The following is a 20,022-nucleotide window of genomic DNA, read 5'->3' as shown; positions in this document are numbered from 1 at the left end:
ATGTTAACAGTTAGATCTCTTGAATTTCTTAGGGTTCTTAAGCATCATTACCATGCCAGTTAACTGGAAAAATCAAGAATGCTTTAAACATTCAATTAGAAAAGAGAATACCTGCTGCCTCATACTAGAAAATTCTGGATGACTGGCAGCAATAACTGCCTTAAACATGCGAGGAGGTATACCTTCTTGTTTCTGAAAAAAATTGGGGAGAAAAGGACAGTAAGAACTCATACAAAGATCTTTTCAATGTAAGCAATAATAAGATTAGCTTGAACAGTATCAAAATGCAAGTTCCAACATAAGAAGAATGAGGTAAATTGAATAGGTGACTTCTTGCAGCAGTCAGGGTGTTACTCAGATTATATCAAACAATTTTAATGCAACGAATGAGACTATTCTATAGTTGAACGAATAAATTTTAATGCAAAAAATAAATCTTACCAGAATACATGAACATCCAGTATGAGGCACTACAATCTATATAAAGCAGAAATAACTATTTTGTGGTTAAATCTATAATGAAACTAGAAAAAGAGTACAAGTGGGCGGCTCTTATGGGCAAACAAAAACACAATAACATACACAATCAAGACCACTTATGGGTTAATACAGAACACAATCACACAAGCCACTTAGGGGCAAAAACAAGAGTAAAAAATATAAACGTTATTGAGGATAAATGCTTGAGAAAGCATTACTGTACAAGAGGGGGTAACATTGTTAAGATTAAATGTAACTTTTTATATATACACATATATACATACGTATATATGTATATTGATACACACACACACACATATATATATATATATATATATCTTATGATAATATTTATATATATTGGGGACTAAGTCAAACAAGTTGACTTAGTCTCAACGGCTAGAATGTGAATGTATGTATATATATATTTTTATATACGTATAATATGTATATATATTTATGATAATATATATATATATATTGGGGACTAAGTCAAACAAGTTGACTTAGTCCCAACGGCTAGAATTCTAACCATTGGGAGGCTTCCGTTGTTGGCTATTGAGAAGACTTCCTTTCTTCCTATTCTATACTTTTCTTCTCTCTTTCTTCTCTATAAATAAAGGGTGTGTGAATGTGTAAGGTTAAGATGGCGATGAGTAGTATTAGGGTTTTATATTGTTTTTTGTTGAGGGGATTGTAGTGAGGCTTGAATGTAATTTTATTTTTGTATTTCTTTTAGTGTCCATTATGAATAAAATTAGCTTTTTACATTTTGATGTCTTTTTATTCTTAAGTTTTGTATAATGTTTTGAGTCTTGAAAATCATCTTGGAGTGCATTGGAATCCGCACCATTTTGTGACATGGTATTGGAGTAAGGCATCGGTCTTGGAAAGGATTCCTATTGGTAAATGAAATGAATTCAAAGGTTTTTCATTTCGGTATGTATCTTTGGCTTCTTGTTTTTATATGTAGTAAGTTTTAAAATGTTAAAAATAAATATTTTTTGTAAAGTATGTGAAAAAAATGTGATGTTTTAATATGTCTTAGATTATGGATATGTGTAGTATAAAACTATATTTTGCATATGCTTCTACACACTCATTTCATTTGATCAAAAATATTTATTTTTGTATTGTTCCTTATTGTGTATCCTCTTGTGGAATTTGTGATTGTGTTCGTTTAAAATACCTTCTTTTTTGTTCCTTTTGTGGGTGTGTTCTTTAGAGAACACCTTTGTAGTTATCCACTCAAGTTGAATATGTGGCTTCTTATAATATTATGTATTACGGAAAAATACTAAAATTTATATTTCTTGACATATGTATGGACTATCTTTGAAATTTTCATGATGTAATCAAGCATAATCCTTTATCGTGATCTATTTTTAATGAGGCTTTTTGAATGTGTTATTTCATATATATTTAAGTAATATTGCTTTATTAAATAAAGATTATTTTCAAATGACACGTGTTAGATTAAGATTTTCTTTTTTTATATGCCTTAATATTTAAAAGGCATAAACTTGACTTATTATCGTATAAAATGTGTTTATCTTTTGAGATTTCTCTCTTGCATATTGATATTCTTGGGAATCTCTAATTTGATTGCTTCAATTGATTCATAATAATAGACTTATGATTTAGCTCTAACTTCTTAAGTCATGTCTTCTTGTCTCTTTAATGAGATTTATTGATCTTTTGTATAAGATTTGCTTAGTGCACTTGGTTCTTATTGATAGACTTATGATCTTTTGTGAGATTCTCAAACTTCATAATTACATTACCTATACGAAGAGTGCTTATATTGGGCATGACTCGTTATTTGCTTATTCAAGATTATGAAAATTGTCAAGAGACATCTTGTATTGCATATAATTGCATCAATTGACACTTGTTGTGCACATGATTGCACTATATTCATTCAAAATTTATATCTACCGTTATTAGGATTTGATTTGGTACTTATTTTTTAAATCGGTTCTTATATATGAACTCACTTATTCGAAAATTGATTTTCATGAGTATTTATTGCCCCCTTGTGGCATTTGTGTTGTCCATCACAAACTTTTAGATAATGCATCATTCTTCTTTGCCTTGTTATTGTTGAATCAGAGATGTTTATTAGGGTGAGTTGTGTGCACCTCGTTTTATGTCATTTTATATTGTAACTTGTAATTTGACTGACAGATATGTGATCTCTGATTGTGGGTGTGTTGAATCACTCATTTGTTTTTTGGTCATTATCTTTATTATGAATGCTTATAATTATGTGTGTTTGTGATGACTAACTATTTTTTGAAACCATGATGTTTTGAAATATGCTTAAAATTAATATTTTTGACAGCATTTTTGTGTTTTCAATACAAGCCTTCTTACCTGGGGTGTCTTCTCCTTTTAATGCCTCTTATCTAAGTGTCATATGTAGACAAGATATGTTTATTCACACCTTCGTGTGTGATTTTAGCCCATCGTTGGCATTATACTCTTGTTCTAGTCACTGATACACTTATTTTTTTAGTGTCATTATATGTAAACAAAGATTTGCATATGGTTTTTATTGATTTGGAGAAGGCATATGATAGAGTACCTAGGGATGTTCTCTGGTGGACAATGATGAAGAAAGGTGTTTATCTCAAGTACATTAGTATAATTAAGGATATGTATGAAGGAGTAGTAACCAATGTCCGCACTTGTGGAGGGGTGACAACCGATTTTCCTATAACGGTTGGGTTACATCAAGGATCTGCTTTAAGCCCTTTACTATTTGCTATAGTGATGAATGAGCTTACGAGATCAATTCAAGAAAATGTGTCGTGGTGTATGTTGGTTGCTGATGATATTGTTTTGATTGATGAGTCTAGAGTTGGGGTTAATGCTAAGTTAGAATTATGGAGACAGACATTGGAAGCAAGAGGTTTTAAGTTGAGTATGAGTAAGACAGAATATATGGAATGTCGGTTTAGTAAGCAACGAAGTATTCATGGGAGTGTAGTGAAGCTCGGTGAGCAAGAAATACCAGTGGATGATTGTTTCAAATATTTGGGATCTATCATTCAAAAGTATGGAGAAATTGATGGAGATGTAAATCATAGGATAAAGGTTGGGTGAATGAAATGGAAAAGTGCAACTGGAGTGTTGTGCGATCGTAGAATGTCATTGCGGTTGAAGGAAAAGTTTTATAGGACGACTATTAGGCCCGCTTTACTATATGGTACGGAATGTTGGGTTGCCAAGAGACATCATATTCAAAAAATGAGTGTAGCTGAGATGTGTATGCTTAGATGGATGTGTGGAAATACAATAAAAGATAAGATTCGGAACGAGGAGATACGTAAGAAGGTAGGCGTTGCACCCATTGAAAATAAGATGAGAGAGAATCGTTTACGGTGGTTTAGACATATTCGGCGAAGGCCTAATGATGCTCCAGTTAGAAGGATGGAGAAATAGGAAAATATAATAGTTAAAAGAGGTCTGGGTAGGCCTAGGAAGACTTGGATGGAGATGATAGGAAAGGATATGAATGCTTTGAACCTCACCGAAGACATGGCATTGGATAGAAATGATTGGATGAGAAGGATTCACGTGGAAGACCCAGAATGCTTTTCTTTGTTGGTTTATATCGCCGACCCCAATTGTTTTGGGATGAAGGCGTAGTTGTTTTTGTTGTTGTTGTATATGTAGACAAGAGATGTTTATTCACACGTTTGTGTGTGATTTTAGCCCATTGTTGGTATTATACTCTTGATCTAGTCGTTGATACACTTGTTTTTTAGTGTCATTATATGTAGACAAGAGAGGTTTATTCACACTTTCGTGTGTGATTTTAGCCCTTTGTTGGCATTACGCTCCCGTTCTAGTCGTTGATACACTTATTTTTAAAGTGTCATTATATGTAGACAAGAGATGTTTTTACACACCTTCATGTGTGTTTTTGGCGCTTTAGTAGCATCAGTGTTGTTAAAAGCGCGCCTCAAGGCGCAAAAAGCGCGCCTCGCCTCGAGGCGAGGCCCTTTTCGCCTTGAGGCGCACTTAAAAAGCGCAACAGCCTCAAGGCGTACGCCTCATGCGCCTTGAGGCGTACGCCTTGAGGCGAGGCGCGCCTTAAAGTGAGGCGCGCAATAAACATCGAATGGCCTGGACCCGAGTTCGACCCGGATCCGGGCCCGTATTCTCGAAAGATCGAGAACCTGTGTCTTTAAAAAAGACACAGGCGCTTCGGGGCGAGGGAAATCCCTCGCCCCTTCTCTCTCCACTCCGTCCCCTCTCGTCCACCGCCACTGCTCGCCGCCGGCCACCACTCGCCGATCATCGCCTCTGCTGAGAAGGGATCGTAACCAATCGAATGATGAGAAGAATGGGTTTCTCTGTTGGAATCCCTCTGGTACTGGGACTCCCCTTCTTCCCTTTCTTCTATTATCTGAAGGTTGTGCAGAAGTTGGATGTGCCCACGTGGTTGCCCTTCACCGTCTCCTTTTTCTTCTTTGGTTCTGCTCTGTGGGGGTGAGTTATGGGATTGTGTCCTCTAGTTGGGACCCTTTGAGGGAAGGGTCCCTTTTGGGATGGAACGAAGCTCAGAGCAACTGGCCCGTTTTCTGGCAGTCGTTGTGGGGAAGATCAGAGAAGAAGTAGTGGCGCTCCAATATGTATTTTTTATTGTGTAGTTCCAACTCTTGTGAGAGAAACCGCAGGCAAAGTGTTGTGAGTTGTTCCTATAAATTCTTTGTTTTGCTGCTTACCTTATTATTGGTTTTCACCTATCTGAGATACGCTTTTATCACGATATTTTGAAAGAATATATGTTGAAAAAAACAATATTTACGATACATCTCTTATTTGAAAGTGCCACCTTTTTATCACTGTATTAACACAAATAAAGAAATGTCTAAACTCTTAAAAAAGGATTGCAAAACCCTCCAGTAAGTTTAGTGAAAGCTATGTAGTCTAACATGAACTTATAATTAAATGGTTTGTTGAAACTGTAGAGAGAGAGAGAGAGATGGTTCTGCCAAATTGTCGTTGCTAAAATATGTTTTTCAAATGTGGTGTTGGGAATAGAATTGCTGAATGGTGTGCAGAGGATGTTGGGGAAACCGCAACACATCTCTAGTTCAAGGATCCCAAACACAGCATTGATGGTTAATGAGATTCAGGATTTATGTTTCGTATATGCTGTGAAATAAGAGCTCGCGTCCTGTTTAATCGCAGTTTGGTTAGATTTTCCCTTTGTTCAATTGTATATCCACAATCTAAAAGCTTTTATGGATTTCTGTGGATCCCCACTTAAATCTTTTCCTTCTTTGAATTGTCTTGCCTATTTTTATGCAAGCCATCTAAGCCATGTTTCAAATATCTGGCCAAAACATCACTGAGATAACCATATTCCAAGTTATAATTTGTATCATAGAGATGATTGAAGTGTTTGGCTTGCAAGTAATAAGTTTTAGCGTTCAAATCTTTTTGGTTTTCTTTTTTTGATCTCCATCTACAGAAATAGTATCCAACAATTTACACAGCATCAAATCAGGCCGCTTCTTCCTTAAACAACAGTGCAGCATTAAGAGTTTTTGAACGATCTCACTCCTAAGAGCACCCGTGTCCATTCATTGCTTCCTCCGTATAGGCAAGCCAAGTAGAATTGTTGGACAACACCGACAAATGAACCAGCCGGATCCTCATCATTTAGCATATCAGACAACACATCAGTCTCAGGCAGAATGATATCAAATGGGCTCTGCATTACACCAGCCACCCTGATAAAACCGGCAGCATCATGAAGGGCATAAGCAACCCGAATGCACCCGAACAGACTACGCTACCTGAAACTCTAACTGCAAAATGTCGAGAGGCTCCCAATCTGATGGAAACTCTACCTGAAACTCGTGTTGGTTGGCGCTTCATCAATAAAGCATTTCTTATTTATTTATAATTTTAGATCATTTTTATAGTTTTTTTTTTAGTTTAAAAAAAAAATTTTGAGGCTTACGCTTTGCGCCTCGAGGCTTACGCCTCGCCTCAGATTTTGGTGGAGCGCCTCGCTACGCCTCAACGCTTTTCACAACACTGAGTAGCATGATGATTATGCTCTTGTTCTAGTCGCTGATACACTTGATATTTGAGGTTCGGAGGCCTGTGCGGTGATTGCTTTTGGTGGTTAAACCAATATTTTAATTTGCAAAATTCATTCATTATGATGTATGTGTTTTTGTAAATCTATTTGTAATTTGTCTAAACTCATTTTTTCTTATATGAGAAATGGTTGTTGAAATATTCTCATGCATTCCGCATTATGCTTTAGTTGCATGAGTTATTCCATGGTTAATTATCTTGCATAATTTGTATAAGTACATGTTTTTTCAAACATATATTCACTAATATATATATATATATATATATATATTCTTGTTCATATTGCCCTTTGTTGACTCTTATGTTATAATGGACTTGTATGTGCTCTTAAACTTTGCTTTTTGTAAATTATGCATATTTTATTGCATGCTTTTATAAGCTTTTCATTAGTAAAATCTCATATGTGTATGCCCATAGTGGCTATTGTGTGCATTTGATTGCTCTTGAGTGCTTGAGCACTTCTATTGTATTTATATGAATCTTCATCAAGATTCTTTTATTTTTGCCTATTAGTATGTGTTCTTAAAAGTTTGTTATTTATTATTGGTCCATATGTGACTTTATTGATTCTAAACTATTGCATGGTTCATTCATATATGCATTAATTGTTAGCTTAAATATTGCTTCTAATTGATCCATGCCTATTTATCTCTTCCGTTGTATAAAGATGGTTTGTTATTGAGTTTTTGAAAAATTAATGTTTCTTTAACACTCTTGTCTCTTATGTCTTCTGTTGTGTAAAATTGTCTTATGATTTAAACTCGGTTATGAGTTCTTTCTTTAATAATTATGTCTTTTATATGTGTATTTCCTTTAAATAATGCATGTTTTCATTTATGATTAAAATGTTAAAAGTTTATCTTAATTGAAATTAATGGTTTGTTTTCTTTAAATGATGTTAAATTAAATAGTTTTTATAATGTGTGCTCGACCATTCTCTCTCCATAAATATATAGCTAATATAATTATGATTTGAACTCCGCCTGTGTATAACTGTTTAGTTATACACTGTCGGTCCCAAGCCCAGATAAAGGAGGAGGGTTGCGGTAGCCCAGTGACAGCCACCATAAAAACTTAGTCACACCCTATGAATATGAACCAATATGAGAATTTCGTTGGGACGTTCCCTACTGAGCGACGCGTTGTACTCTATAGGCCGGAGGCAATGATAAATGGGCAAGGGTTGCGAGGTCATCGCCCAGAAGCGACGTGTCACACCGGCGCCCGGGTGTAGTGTCAAATAGGCAAGGGTTCCCTCACTTTGTTGGACAGGTGAAGGTAAAGAAGATAGTTCAAGACCATAAAATTAGGTTAGCCACATGGAATATAGGGCCTTTAACTGGTAAGTTGGTAGAGTTGATAGATGTTATGTGTAGGAGAAAGATGGATATTTTATGTCTACAAGAGACCAAATGGGTAGGTAAGAAAGCAAAAGTGATAGAACCTTGGGGATATATGATTTGATATACAAGAATAAATAGGAATAGGAATGGAGTAGGGATTGTTATTACTCGTGAGTTTATAGATAATGTAGTTGAGGTCCGTAGGAAGGGTGATAGGATTTTACTTATTAAATTAGTATTAGGTACGGATATTATTAATATTACTAGTGTTTATGCACCTCAAGTAGGTTTAGATGATTCCATTAAGCGTCAATTTTGGAAAGATTTAAATGGAGTAATACAAGGGATATCTTATGGAGAAAAGCTTTTCATCGGCGGTGACCTTAATGGACATGTAGGCATTAGTAGGGATGGATTTGAGAGTATTCATGGATGCTATAGTATAGGAGAAAGGATTTTAGATTTTGGTTCGTCCTATGATATGATCTTAGCAAACACTTGGTTTAAGAAGAAAGAGTCTCATCTAGTAACATTTAAAAGTGGCGTTAATACGAGTCAAATAGATTTTTTCCTACTTAGAAAGAGAGAGAGAGGGGTTGTTGCATCGATTGTAAGATTATACCGAGAGAAAGTGTAGCTACACAACATAGAGTCTTAATTTTAGATCTTAGAATTAGAAAATGCCGCAAAAAGGATAGACATAGGATAGATCCTAGAATTAAGTGGTGGGCACTGAAAGGAGGATACATCATGGTGGAACGAGGATGTCAAATTAGCTATTAAGGTTAAAAGAGAGTGTTATAGAAATCTAAGTAAGAGTCATGATAATGAGAATTTGGAGAAGCATATGATAGAAAAGAAGGAAGCTAAAAAAGTAGTTTGAAACACGAGAGATAAGGTATATAAGCAGGTTTATAACAAGTTGAATACCAAAGAGGGCGAGAAGGATATTTATAGGCTTGCAAAGATGAGAGATAGGAAATCGAGGGATCTGGGTATGGTTAGATGTATCAAAGGTGAAACGCAAAAGGTTTTAGTCAAAGATGAGGAGATTAAGGAGAGATGGAAAGATTATTTTGATAAGTTATTTAATGGAAGTCATGCTCAGGATCTTTGCGACTTCTCAATTCCTTTTCATGAGATGAATTGTGACTTCATGTGCAAGATTCAAAAGAAAGAAATTGCAGAGGCTTTGAAGAAAATGAAATCAAGAAGAGCAGTTGGCCCAGATGGTATACCTATAGAGGCTTGAAAATGCTTGGGTGAAAAAGGTTTAGAATGGTTGACAAATCTTTTTAACAAGATTTAGCGGACAAATAAGATGCCTAATGAGTGGAGGAAGAGTACCTTGGTGCCTCTATATAAGAATAAGGGTGATATACAAGATTGCACAAACTATCGTGGTATAAAACTCATGAGTCATACTATGAAACTTTGGGAGAGGGTGATTGAGTATAGGTAGAGGAAGGTTGTCATGATATCGGATAATCAATTTGGTTTTATGCCTGGAAGATCAACTATGGAAGCTATACATCTACTTAGACAACTTATTGAGAGATATAGAGAGAGGAACAAAGATTTGCATATGGTTTTTATTGATTTGGAGAAGGCATACGATAGAGTACCTAGGGATGTTCACTGGTGGGCAATGATGAAGAAAGGTGTTTCTCTCAAGTACACTAGTAATAATTAAAGATATGTACGAAGGAGTAGTAACCAATGTCCGCACTTGTGTAGGGGTGACAACCAATTTTCCTATAACGGTTGGGTTACATCAAGGATCTACTTTAAGCCCTTTCCTATTTGATATAGTAATGGATGAGCTTACGAGATCAATTCAAGAAAATGTGTCGTGGTATATGTTGTTTGCTGATGATATTGTTTTGATTGATGAGTCTAAAGTTGGGGTTAATGCTAAGTTAGAATTATGGAGACAGACATTGAAAGCAAGCGGTTTTAAGTTGAATAAGAGTATACAGAATATATGGAATGTTGGTTTAGTAAGCAACAAAATAGTGATGGGAGTGTAGTGAAGCTTGGTGAGCAAGAAATATCAGTGGATGACTGTTTCAAATATTTGGGATCTATCATTCAAAAGAATGAAGAAATTGATGGAGATGTAAATCATAGGATAAATGTTGGGTGGATGAAATGGAAAAGTACAAGTGGAGTGTTGTGCGATCGTAGAATGCCATTGCGGTTGAAGAGAAAGTTTTATAGAATGACAATTAGGCTTGCTTTACTAGATGGTACGAAATGTTAGGATGCCAAGAGACATCATATTCAAAAAATGAGTGTAGCTGAGATGCGTATGCTTAGATGGATGTGTGTGTTAGAATACAGTTTGCATATGTGTATGGATCTGGATCCAGATCCATACGCATATTATATGAAACACATGTTAAATAGGATCTCATTAATGGCATTCTTGTAATATGTATATGTTTTTACTTTATAATGTTTAGGGTTTTGGAGGTCGAGTATTGTAGTGCTGCCCCAGCCATTGTGAATCTCTCTCTCTCTCTCTCTCTCTCTCTCTCTCTCTCTCTCTCTCTCTCCTTATTTCCTGTATACAAATCTGATATGGTATCAGAGCATTAGGTTAATCCTGTGCGTGAAGAAGTTCACACGTGAACAACAGATCTGAAAAAGTCCCTGAGCAGCGTGCAAATCGTGGTTCTTCATCGTGAACAGCAACCCAGCCTGGACAGGCCCCAGCGTGATCATCTCGTGGTTCGTCAACGTGAACAGCAACCCCAGCGTGGACAGTTCCAGCCGTGCAGATCGTGGTTCTTCATCGTGAACGGCAACCCCAGCGTGGACAGGTCCCAGCGTGATCATCTTCTCTTTATCTGAAATCTCATCTTCTAAATCTGAAATTTCATCTTCTGAAAGTTGGTACCTTTTTTTTTCTTTTCTGTTACTCATTTTTGTTACTCTCGTTCATTGGTATTTGTCTATCTTCATTCCATCGTCTGTGTTGATTTCCTCTTTTAATCAACATCAACGACTGGTTTTCAGACCTGTGTTGGTTCCATCGGACTTGCATCAGACATATAACTTGAGATTAGCCACTTGTTTTTCGCTTTTTGAGAGGATGAACTGAGGGGATTCAGAAAAAGAGTCATCTACAAATCTGAGAAGATTTTGACTCAACATTACTGACTCAAGATAAGATCTCTAGAGAAGGTAGTTTTCTCTATTCAACTTTATTGATACAAGATTTGCTACAACATTTCATTGGGTTGCAACAATGCTGGAAGCCATTGAAGCGCTTGAATGAGCTTGAGGCTCTGATACCATGAAAAGATTACGATAGCGACGATCAACGATAAGACTCACTCAATAATGATAATGGAGAAACCTGCTTTTCACTCACACTTTCATGAGTGCAAGGTTTTTTTATATATATATTCAGTTATACAAAGATTACACACAGCTAACACATAATGATCAAATGTCGACATTTAAGGGATGACCGATTATCATGATACATCATAATAGATACATGATTCTCAAATGTAGATATTTGAGGAATAACAATATATCACAATAGAATATCATTCTATCGACATTTGAGGAATCGGTTGCACCATCTTAGGAACGACAGCTAGACTTGATGAGTTGGCCTTCAATAAAGGAGTGTGTTGTTACATTTGTGGAATCTCCAGCTACATTGAAGGAGTCGATAGGATCTTCACGTATCATTATCAGTTGAGAGTTGGTAACCTTGGCTTATCAGTGTCAATATCCCTTCATTTAGCAGTTTCAGAATTACTTTAGAACTCTCAATCAGGTCACGAAAGATGTCCCAATCGAGCATGTCAAGTAGATGCGTTTGCAGTGCTGGTGGTTAAAACGAGCGTTCAAATATGTTGATGTAAAACTCCTCATCTTATATGTGCATTGGCATCTTTTGCACTATTTCTGGGGGTTAGACCCTTCAATCCGTTGTCGCAACTTCTTATGGAAGTCTCTTGACAACGTGCTGAGGAGCTCAAGAAGGAGAGGGTGGTGTATGTTCGCCCCCGATGATTCACTGAATCTCACGTCTGTGTTCGGGGCTTTGAATGAGCACCACGTATACAAGCACATGGGGCTCGTATTCCCGTGTATGTTGACATAACTTTGCATCGCACCAACGACTGGTTTTCAGACCTGTTTTTCCTTTCCTTTATTGTTGTTTTAGTGTTCTTTGTGCAACACTTTTGGCAGTACAGGTATATGCCTTATTCAAGGTTTACTGATTGATTAAGTGATCTCAAATCTGTTTATTTCTTCTCATTCATCTTGTTTGCTTATTCATCGTTTCACTGCTATGGATTACTCTTCGTCATCCAGTCCCTCTGCCAATTTCTTGAGTCAGCTCGTTACTGAAAAACTTACTCATTCTAATTTTTTGACCTGAAAGAGACAAATCCTTCCTTTTATACGAAGTCAGGATCTCGATGAACATTTGGGTGGTTTAGTTCATATACCACCACGGCTTATTTTGCAGGAAACCAAGGATGAGAAGGGTGACACAATTACCATTTTTATTAAGAATCCAGAGTATACAGCTTGGAGGAAGCGGGATCAGTCTTTGGTTGCTTATATTACGTCAACACTCTCTCAAGAAGTGTTGGTTACTCTTTCAGATGATTGCACTGCGGCAGATCTGTGAAGTAAGATGTCTCAGACATACTCTCAGATATCAGAAGCCTGAGTTATGTAGTTAAAAAATGAATTTCAAAGTTTGAAGAAAGGCTTGATGACCGTCATGAAATACATAGGCCGCTTAAAAAGTATTACTGATCAATTGGCTGTTGTTGGAAGTGTTATTGCAGATAAAGATAAAGTTCAACAACTTCTCAATGAATTGGGCCCTGATTTTGACATGTTTACCACAGCTTTATCATGCCTTCCTCACTTGCCCACTTTTGACGACCTCCAAGCGAAACTTCTCCAGCATGAGATGATTATGAAGCAAAGGGCAACAGAAAATGAATCAGCTCGTACTCATTCAGTTTTGGCCATGGACACTTCTGTAGGTTTTGGACGAGGGAGTGGAGGGCATCAAGGAGGCAGAGGCCGCGGACGTTTCGGGGAGGGAGGACGTGGTATTTTGCCTACACCTAATATTTCAAGGGTTTTTAATACAGGGAATCAGAGGAGAGTGCCCACTTGTTTCTTATGTAACAAAAGAGGACATGTGAAAGCTGATTGTTGGTTCAATCTACAGAATAGAGGAAAACTAAACAAAATTGAGAATAAATCAACTACTGCAATGGACACAAAAGTGTCATCCACAGATGTGCAACAACTTTTGTTATCAGCATTGTCACAGATGACGATCAAGCAAAATGAACAAGGCGAATGGTATGTTGATTCAGGTGCCGCCACACATGTTACGGGTAATGCGGGTAAGTTATCTTACTTATTGCCTTATTTTGAAAAAGGTAGTATAGTTACGGGAGATGGAACTTATCACTCCATTAGTCAAACTGGCAATGCACATATCCCTATGTCAAAGTCCTCACTTCATTTTTCAAATGTCCTTCTTGCTCCTAATATTAAAAAAAACATTGTTTCTGTAGCTAAACTTGTTGACGATATGAATTCTTTCGTCGAATTTACTCCATCTTCTGTTTATGTTAAGGATCTACGAACGAAGGAGACGTTCGCTAAGGGGGAGCGACAAGGAAACATGTATGTCTTCAAGGAGATTCCTCAAGTGTCTTCGCCCTCAGTCTCAGTCCTCCAGTTGAAGTCGTCCAAGCATTCTTCAATGTCTTCGCCTTCAGAGTCTTTGTTTTTTCCTTCATTGGAAGTTTTTAATTCATCTCATTGTAATAAGCCAGATATTTGGCATAGTCGTTTGGGACATTGTAGTCGAGGTTTCGTTGAAAATCTTGTATCTGATGGTCTCCTTCCAGAGTCTAGTTTAAGTTCATTTTTTGATAATAATAATAAATGTTCTTCATGCGAACTCTGCAAAAGCCATGTTCTTCCTTTTCATATTATAAATAAAAGAGCTTCAAAGCCATTTGAGATTATTTGTTCCGATGTTTGGGGACCCGCACCTATTCCTTCTCTTTCTGGCAGTCGTTACTATGTTGTCTTTATTGATTCCTATTCCCGTTATACTTGGATATATTTCTTAAAACACAAGCATGAAGTTTTTCAAATATTTCGAAAATTTCATTTGATGGTCAAAACAAAGTTTGCTTGTGATATTGTGCATTTACAATATGATGGTGGAGGAGAGTATTCGTCGAACGAGTTTATTGCCTTTCTTCGGGATAAAGGAATAAGCTGACAGGTTTCTTGCCCTCATACTCCTCAACAAAATGGAGTTGCGGAGAGGAAACACAGGCAAATTGTCGAGAGCGCGATGAGCATGTTACATGATAGCAATGTACTCGTTAGTCTCTGGACAGAAGTTTTTCACACATCTGTTCATATCATAAATCGTCTTCCTATGGCACTCTTGGATCGGAAATCTCCCTATTATACTTTATTTGGGCAACATCCCTCTTACGATGAACTGTGTGTTTTTGGTTGTGTATGTTATGTACACATTGATTCATCTCTGCGAAATAAGTTTCAGGACAAGGCTGTTAAGTGTGGATTTGTTGGGTATGCAGATGAATACAAAGGTTATCGATGTTATGACCCTACTACAAAACGTATTAGGACCTCCAGAAATGTTTTTGATGAACAAAATTTTCAGGTCAATGACTCTGTCGTGTTGCCACATCGAGAATTAGAAGTATATGATCCATGGATGAGCGCAGATCTTTTTGCTAATACAGGAGAAACATGTCAAACAAATTGTCCTTCCTTCGGCTCGAGTAGGGAGTTGAATGACTCACAAATGCATGGTGAATTATCTCCAGTTGAGCCACCCCCCGTAGAACGTTTCTCTGGACAGATATACACTAGACGGGACAAAAATACAGAGCCGAGGAATGTGGAGGAAAGCATCGCCAATGATTCGGCTCAAAGGTCGTCACGCATTAAGCATCCTATTCAACGATGGGTGAGTTATGAGACCTTCTCCCTTGATTTCCAGTTGTTTATGTCTCAGCTCACAAAACAGGATGAACACACTTGTTTTAATCAAGCTCTTCAATCCTGTCATTGGACTGAAGCTATGAATGAAGAAATGGAAGCTCTTCATGAATGCCAGACTTGGGAAATAGTCCCTCGGCCAAAAGGAAAGAATGTAGTTGGCTCAAAACGGGTTTATAAAATAAAATATAAGCCTGAAAGAAGTATTGACAGATATAAGGCGCGGCTTGTTGCTCGAGGATTCACACAACAATATGGTGAAGACTACGACGAAACTTTTAGTCCTGTAGTCAAAATGGGTACTATTTGTATCATCATATCCCTAGCAGTCGATCAAGGTTGGAGCCTTAGCCAGATGGATGTTAAAAATGCATTTTTGCATGGAACTTTAAAGGAAGAAGTGTATATGGAGCAACCACCTGGTTATGCCGAGAAGGATCCTATTGCCTGGGTGTGCAAACTAAGGAAATCTCTGTATGGCTTGAAACAGGCGTCTCGTTCCTGGTTTGAAAGATTCTCTATGCAGATTCAGAGTTATGGTTTTAGAAGATGCTCTCTGGATCACTCACTCTTTATTTACCAAAAGGCGGACATTGTTATACTTCTTCTTATATATGTTGATGACATTGTGATCACTGGGAGCTCTAATAGTCATCTGCAAGACGTGAAACAGTTTTTAATGATAACTTTCAAGATGAAAGATTTAGGAGAGTTGCGGTACTTTCTTGGTGCGGTACAGACAACAAGACACATTGACACTCATGCAACAAAAATACACTCTTGACGTTCTGGAAAGAGCCGGGATGACGAATTGCAAACCAGTCAGCACTCCTAGTGTATTACATCAAAGGCTGAGCTCTGAAGATGGTCATCTTTGTGTCAACCCTACAACGTATAGAAGTCTCGTGGGGATGTTACAGTACTTGACCTTTACCAGACCTGATATAGTTTATGTTGTCAATCAGGTATCCCAGTTTATGCATGCTCCAACGGAGGGTCATATGGAAGCTGTGAAGCGCATTCTACGCTATTTAAAAGGAACTATAGGAGACGGACTTGTTTATCGCAAGAACGATAATCTGCATAGAGGACATGCACTCATCACTTATAGAGACCTCTCCTTTCTTTTTAAATTACACTTATAGACTTTTATTTTTAATATGGATCCACATGTGATCCGAACCCAAACTCTCTCTCTCTCTCTCTCTCTCTCTCTCTCTCTCTATCTCTCTCTCTCTCTCTCTCTCTCTCTATCTCTCTATCTATATATATATATATATATATATATATATATATATAGTCGTGTCCTTGTACTCTCATTTTTTAAAATTATCATGTTGTACCCTCCGTACATGTACCCATGTGACATAGACACTGATATATATAGAGATATATATATAATACACTGAGATAGGAATCAGAAGCTTTTCTTTGTTTTTCCTTTAATCTTACTAGATATTTAACAGCTAGTCCATATGGTTGGACCAGAGTCACCCGTATCGTTAAAGGTAATTTCTCGACGAGGGTATTTCTCAAAGAGATTTTCAAAAGTTTATAAATCTTGGAAATATCTCGGAAAAATCTTAGGAGTTTAAAAAATTAAAAAAATATAACTAACGAAAAACCTAAGAAAATAATAAGTTTTGTTTATTTTTCTTTCAAAAATATAAAGAAACAAAAAAATAGGAAATGCAAACTTAAAATAAATAAAGAATTTTTCTCCAAAAAATATTGTGATATCATCTCAATATTTTGTTTTTGGTGATGCTTTGAAAATATCGTGATATATTCCCGATATTATCGACTACCTTGAAATAACTGATAATATTGCGATATTTTCAAAATATTGGTGATATCGATAACAGTGGGTCGGACCTAGATAAATCATGTTTATATTAATTTTTTATACAAATATGTATACATTTAAAACACATTACAACTTATTTTTTAAATATACAACTAAATAACTAAAGGGGAATACCCTTTACATGACTTGATATATATTTAAATTAAAATATAACAACTCATCCATATGGATGGCCTAGATTATATTATTTTTTATGACAAATAAAATGAAGAAACACATAAAAATATGCACCCATTTTAAACAAATTTTGTTGGGGACGTGCATGGGGCTAGCCAACCCTATGCATAAGTTTTTTTTATGGCTAATGAGAAAGGAGAGAGAAGAGTGATTTGTGGAGATATTTGAAGAGAGAGAGGAGGGATGTTTTTTTATAAGGAGTGAACCAATTTTAGTATGGCAATTAAGAGAGAGAGGGAGACTTGTATATAGTAAATCAAGAGTTTTTGAAAAAAAATAGAAGATGACATGTAAGTAACACCTTTTTTAAAACTATATAAAGAAATGGGCAAACAAATTTTTAATGGCATTGTAAGAAACATGGCAAGAATGTCAATTTAGAAAAAGTAACAAAGCATCTAATTTTTGGCACTCATTACCCTTTCGCTTTTATAATATTTAGGATTTATATTTTTCAGATGGAATTTGTTCCATTCGTAATTCATAGCATTAGTGATATGAAATATCAATCCAAGAGGTGTCACAAATTCAACAAAAATTGCTAGGAGTACATACTGCAGTTCAATGTTTACATGCCATATTTAGAAAAACAGGCAGAAACAATTTGAAAAGCAAGCAAGAGACTTACATAACTTACTGTTGATTTTGCAGAATTATCTATCCCATCGATCTGATCCAAAAAAAAACTATATGTCAACCGTATGCAAAATGAAAGAAATCTAGAAGATATTTTGTTTGATATACCTCCTGCATTGGAAGTGAATATTTTCCAGAGAGTAAACCATGCCCCAGTTTTGTCCTGTCTCATAAGATGTTCCAAAAATATCATGAAAAATATAAAATGCAGTATGTGTTAAATAAATAAAATAACTGAACAATGAACATCCATATCATCCAATGGTAGAGGAAACAAGATCTAATATGTAACATAAAAGTAACATGCAAGAACTGCAAGTAGATCAAAATGTCAAGGATTCTAATATTTAGAGAAGACTTGAAGCCTTCAAAAGATTTTATACATATATATATAGATAGATAACTTGTGACAAGGGCAGTGGCTTGAGCAAAATATCATCACAAGTGGCATTAGGCCAGACACACAGATACTGAAGATTAGGACATAGTCACGCTTTCAGCATGGTGGCATCATCTTACTCTGAGAACATATGCCTACAGGCATAAGCGAACTTCACCAATATTTTAACACCTAGTGGATCTACTATGTGTGATGGCCTCAGTGACACTACATCCAAGTCAAGGCTGACTATCCGAGAGGGTTTATGCATGTGGCTTTGTGCACCCAAGTGTGCATGAAGCTCTGTTCGTTCTTGTGAAGATACATCAATGTCCATATATATGTAATTGATTAGAACATATGCATACAGCCATAAGCCAACTTCACCAGTACTTTAAGACCTAGTGGATCTACCATGTGTGGTGGCCTCAGTGACATTACATCCAAGTCAAGGCTGAGCATCCAAGTAGGTTTATGCATGCCGCTTTCAGCCAAGTGTGCATGAAGCTCTGTTCTTGTGAAGATATATGTCCATATATATGTACTTGTATGCGTACGTAAACATGTATATGCAGTCCTTCCAACATAACCAATCAAGAGAAGCAAAAACAAGAAAACAAAAGGTGAAGTCCAGTTGAGAGAACATCCAGTCCCCAATCATTAAGATGCAAACCAAGTTAATTCCGCATACAGCCAACAAATTGATGCCCAAATCCAGACATCATCTTTTATGAGCATGCGAAAAAGAGGTAATGCCCAACACACCATTGAAAGATTTACCATAATACTATGCCACCATTTGAATATCACCCAATAATCCACAAGTGGCCACCATCATCATACAATATAACATTGACCTATCAAAAGAAAACTACCAATAACTAGAAACGCTAGATGCAGTATCTTCTTCATTAATCAAAGCCTGATAATTTTCAAAAATGGGAAAATTAATTAGATATATATGCAGTGTAAAGATGCAAATAACCAGATGACAGCCTGTAGCTTGCAAAATTGCCTACAGCAAGCAGTTTGTAGTAAGAAATCAACCACAAGGAAGATCTGAATGAGAATCAGACCCATTACCCAAATATTTTTTTTTCAAGAGATGTCATGTGTGTGTGCATAGGGTTAATATTTGGTGCTATTGAAGGTAGCGAACTATTGAATATAAATTACCCTCTTTTCATATTTTATAGTATGTTTCTGTAGATCAGACCTTATGAATATGGTCTACAACGTTTGCATAGTAGAAAATGAGTTATGAGCAGGTTGTTTAAGGGCTTCAAAAATAAATGGCCCACAATGCACTAAAATTTCATGACTTAAAAAAACATATTTCTAGATCGAAATAATCTGATCCAACGTTTAATCCTTAGCAAACAAACCATGAAAAACACATGCATGTGGTCAGATTGAATTGGTAAAGCTTGGACTTATGCTTTCCAGCTCAATAGTTTCCGCAACTTCAATACAACTAAATATTAACCATATATATATCCTAAATATTATAAGAGCAGAAACAAGGGCATCAGGTGCAACAATTGAATGCTTTATAAATTTTTATTAATTGACATTCTTGCCATGTGAGTTGAGAATGTAATTAAAAATTTGTATGGGCATTTGTATAGAGTTTGCATAAAAAAGAAAGTCTTACTTACATGGCACACTGTAATTTTTTCAAAAATTAATTATTATTTATAACTGATCTCTCTCTCTCCAAAACGTCTTTCTCCCCCTTCTTAATGGTTACAAAATGAAAATAATTTATAATGTTTTAAATTTATCAGTACATTTATGATTCCCATTATTTTGCCTTTCAATTTTGACAAATATATATGATTTCAAACTTTTTTTACCATTTAAGTTGTCTTATAAGACCCTGCCATATGGGTGGGACAATTATCTAGTGTGTGTGTGTGTGTGTGTTACAATGGTTTTTGTGCACAATCTAGTTAGGATCT

The 20,022-nt window shown here is 36.2% G+C and overlaps 1 protein-coding gene across 4 annotated transcripts in view; it reads right to left on the bottom strand.

The window, feature by feature from the left end:
* The window catches only part of UBP14 (ubiquitin-specific protease 14), a 46,878-nt gene that overhangs the window by 5,587 nt on the left and 21,269 nt on the right, over window positions 1–20,022 (bottom strand). For 3 of the 4 annotated variants that reach the window (XM_090013523.1, XM_090013524.1, XM_090013526.1), the window contains exons 9-11: window positions 17,791–17,845; window positions 17,675–17,716; window positions 112–192 (exon numbers count right to left, since the gene is read on the bottom strand). In XM_090013523.1, the coding sequence (XP_089869649.1) occupies window positions 112–192; window positions 17,675–17,716; window positions 17,791–17,845 (178 nt within the window). The remainder of the gene's footprint in view (window positions 1–111; window positions 193–17,674; window positions 17,717–17,790; window positions 17,846–20,022) is intronic. The other variant, XM_090013525.1, reaches the window with a different exon arrangement.

This window comes from Nuphar pumila, chromosome 7 (genome assembly GCF_984573655.1).
Source record: "Nuphar pumila chromosome 7, dmNupPumi1.hap1.1, whole genome shotgun sequence".
In the NCBI taxonomy this organism is placed as follows: Eukaryota; Viridiplantae; Streptophyta; class Magnoliopsida; order Nymphaeales; family Nymphaeaceae; genus Nuphar; species Nuphar pumila.
The sequence above is the reverse complement of the archived record's forward strand: the minus strand, read 5'-3'. Positions and strand labels throughout refer to the sequence as shown.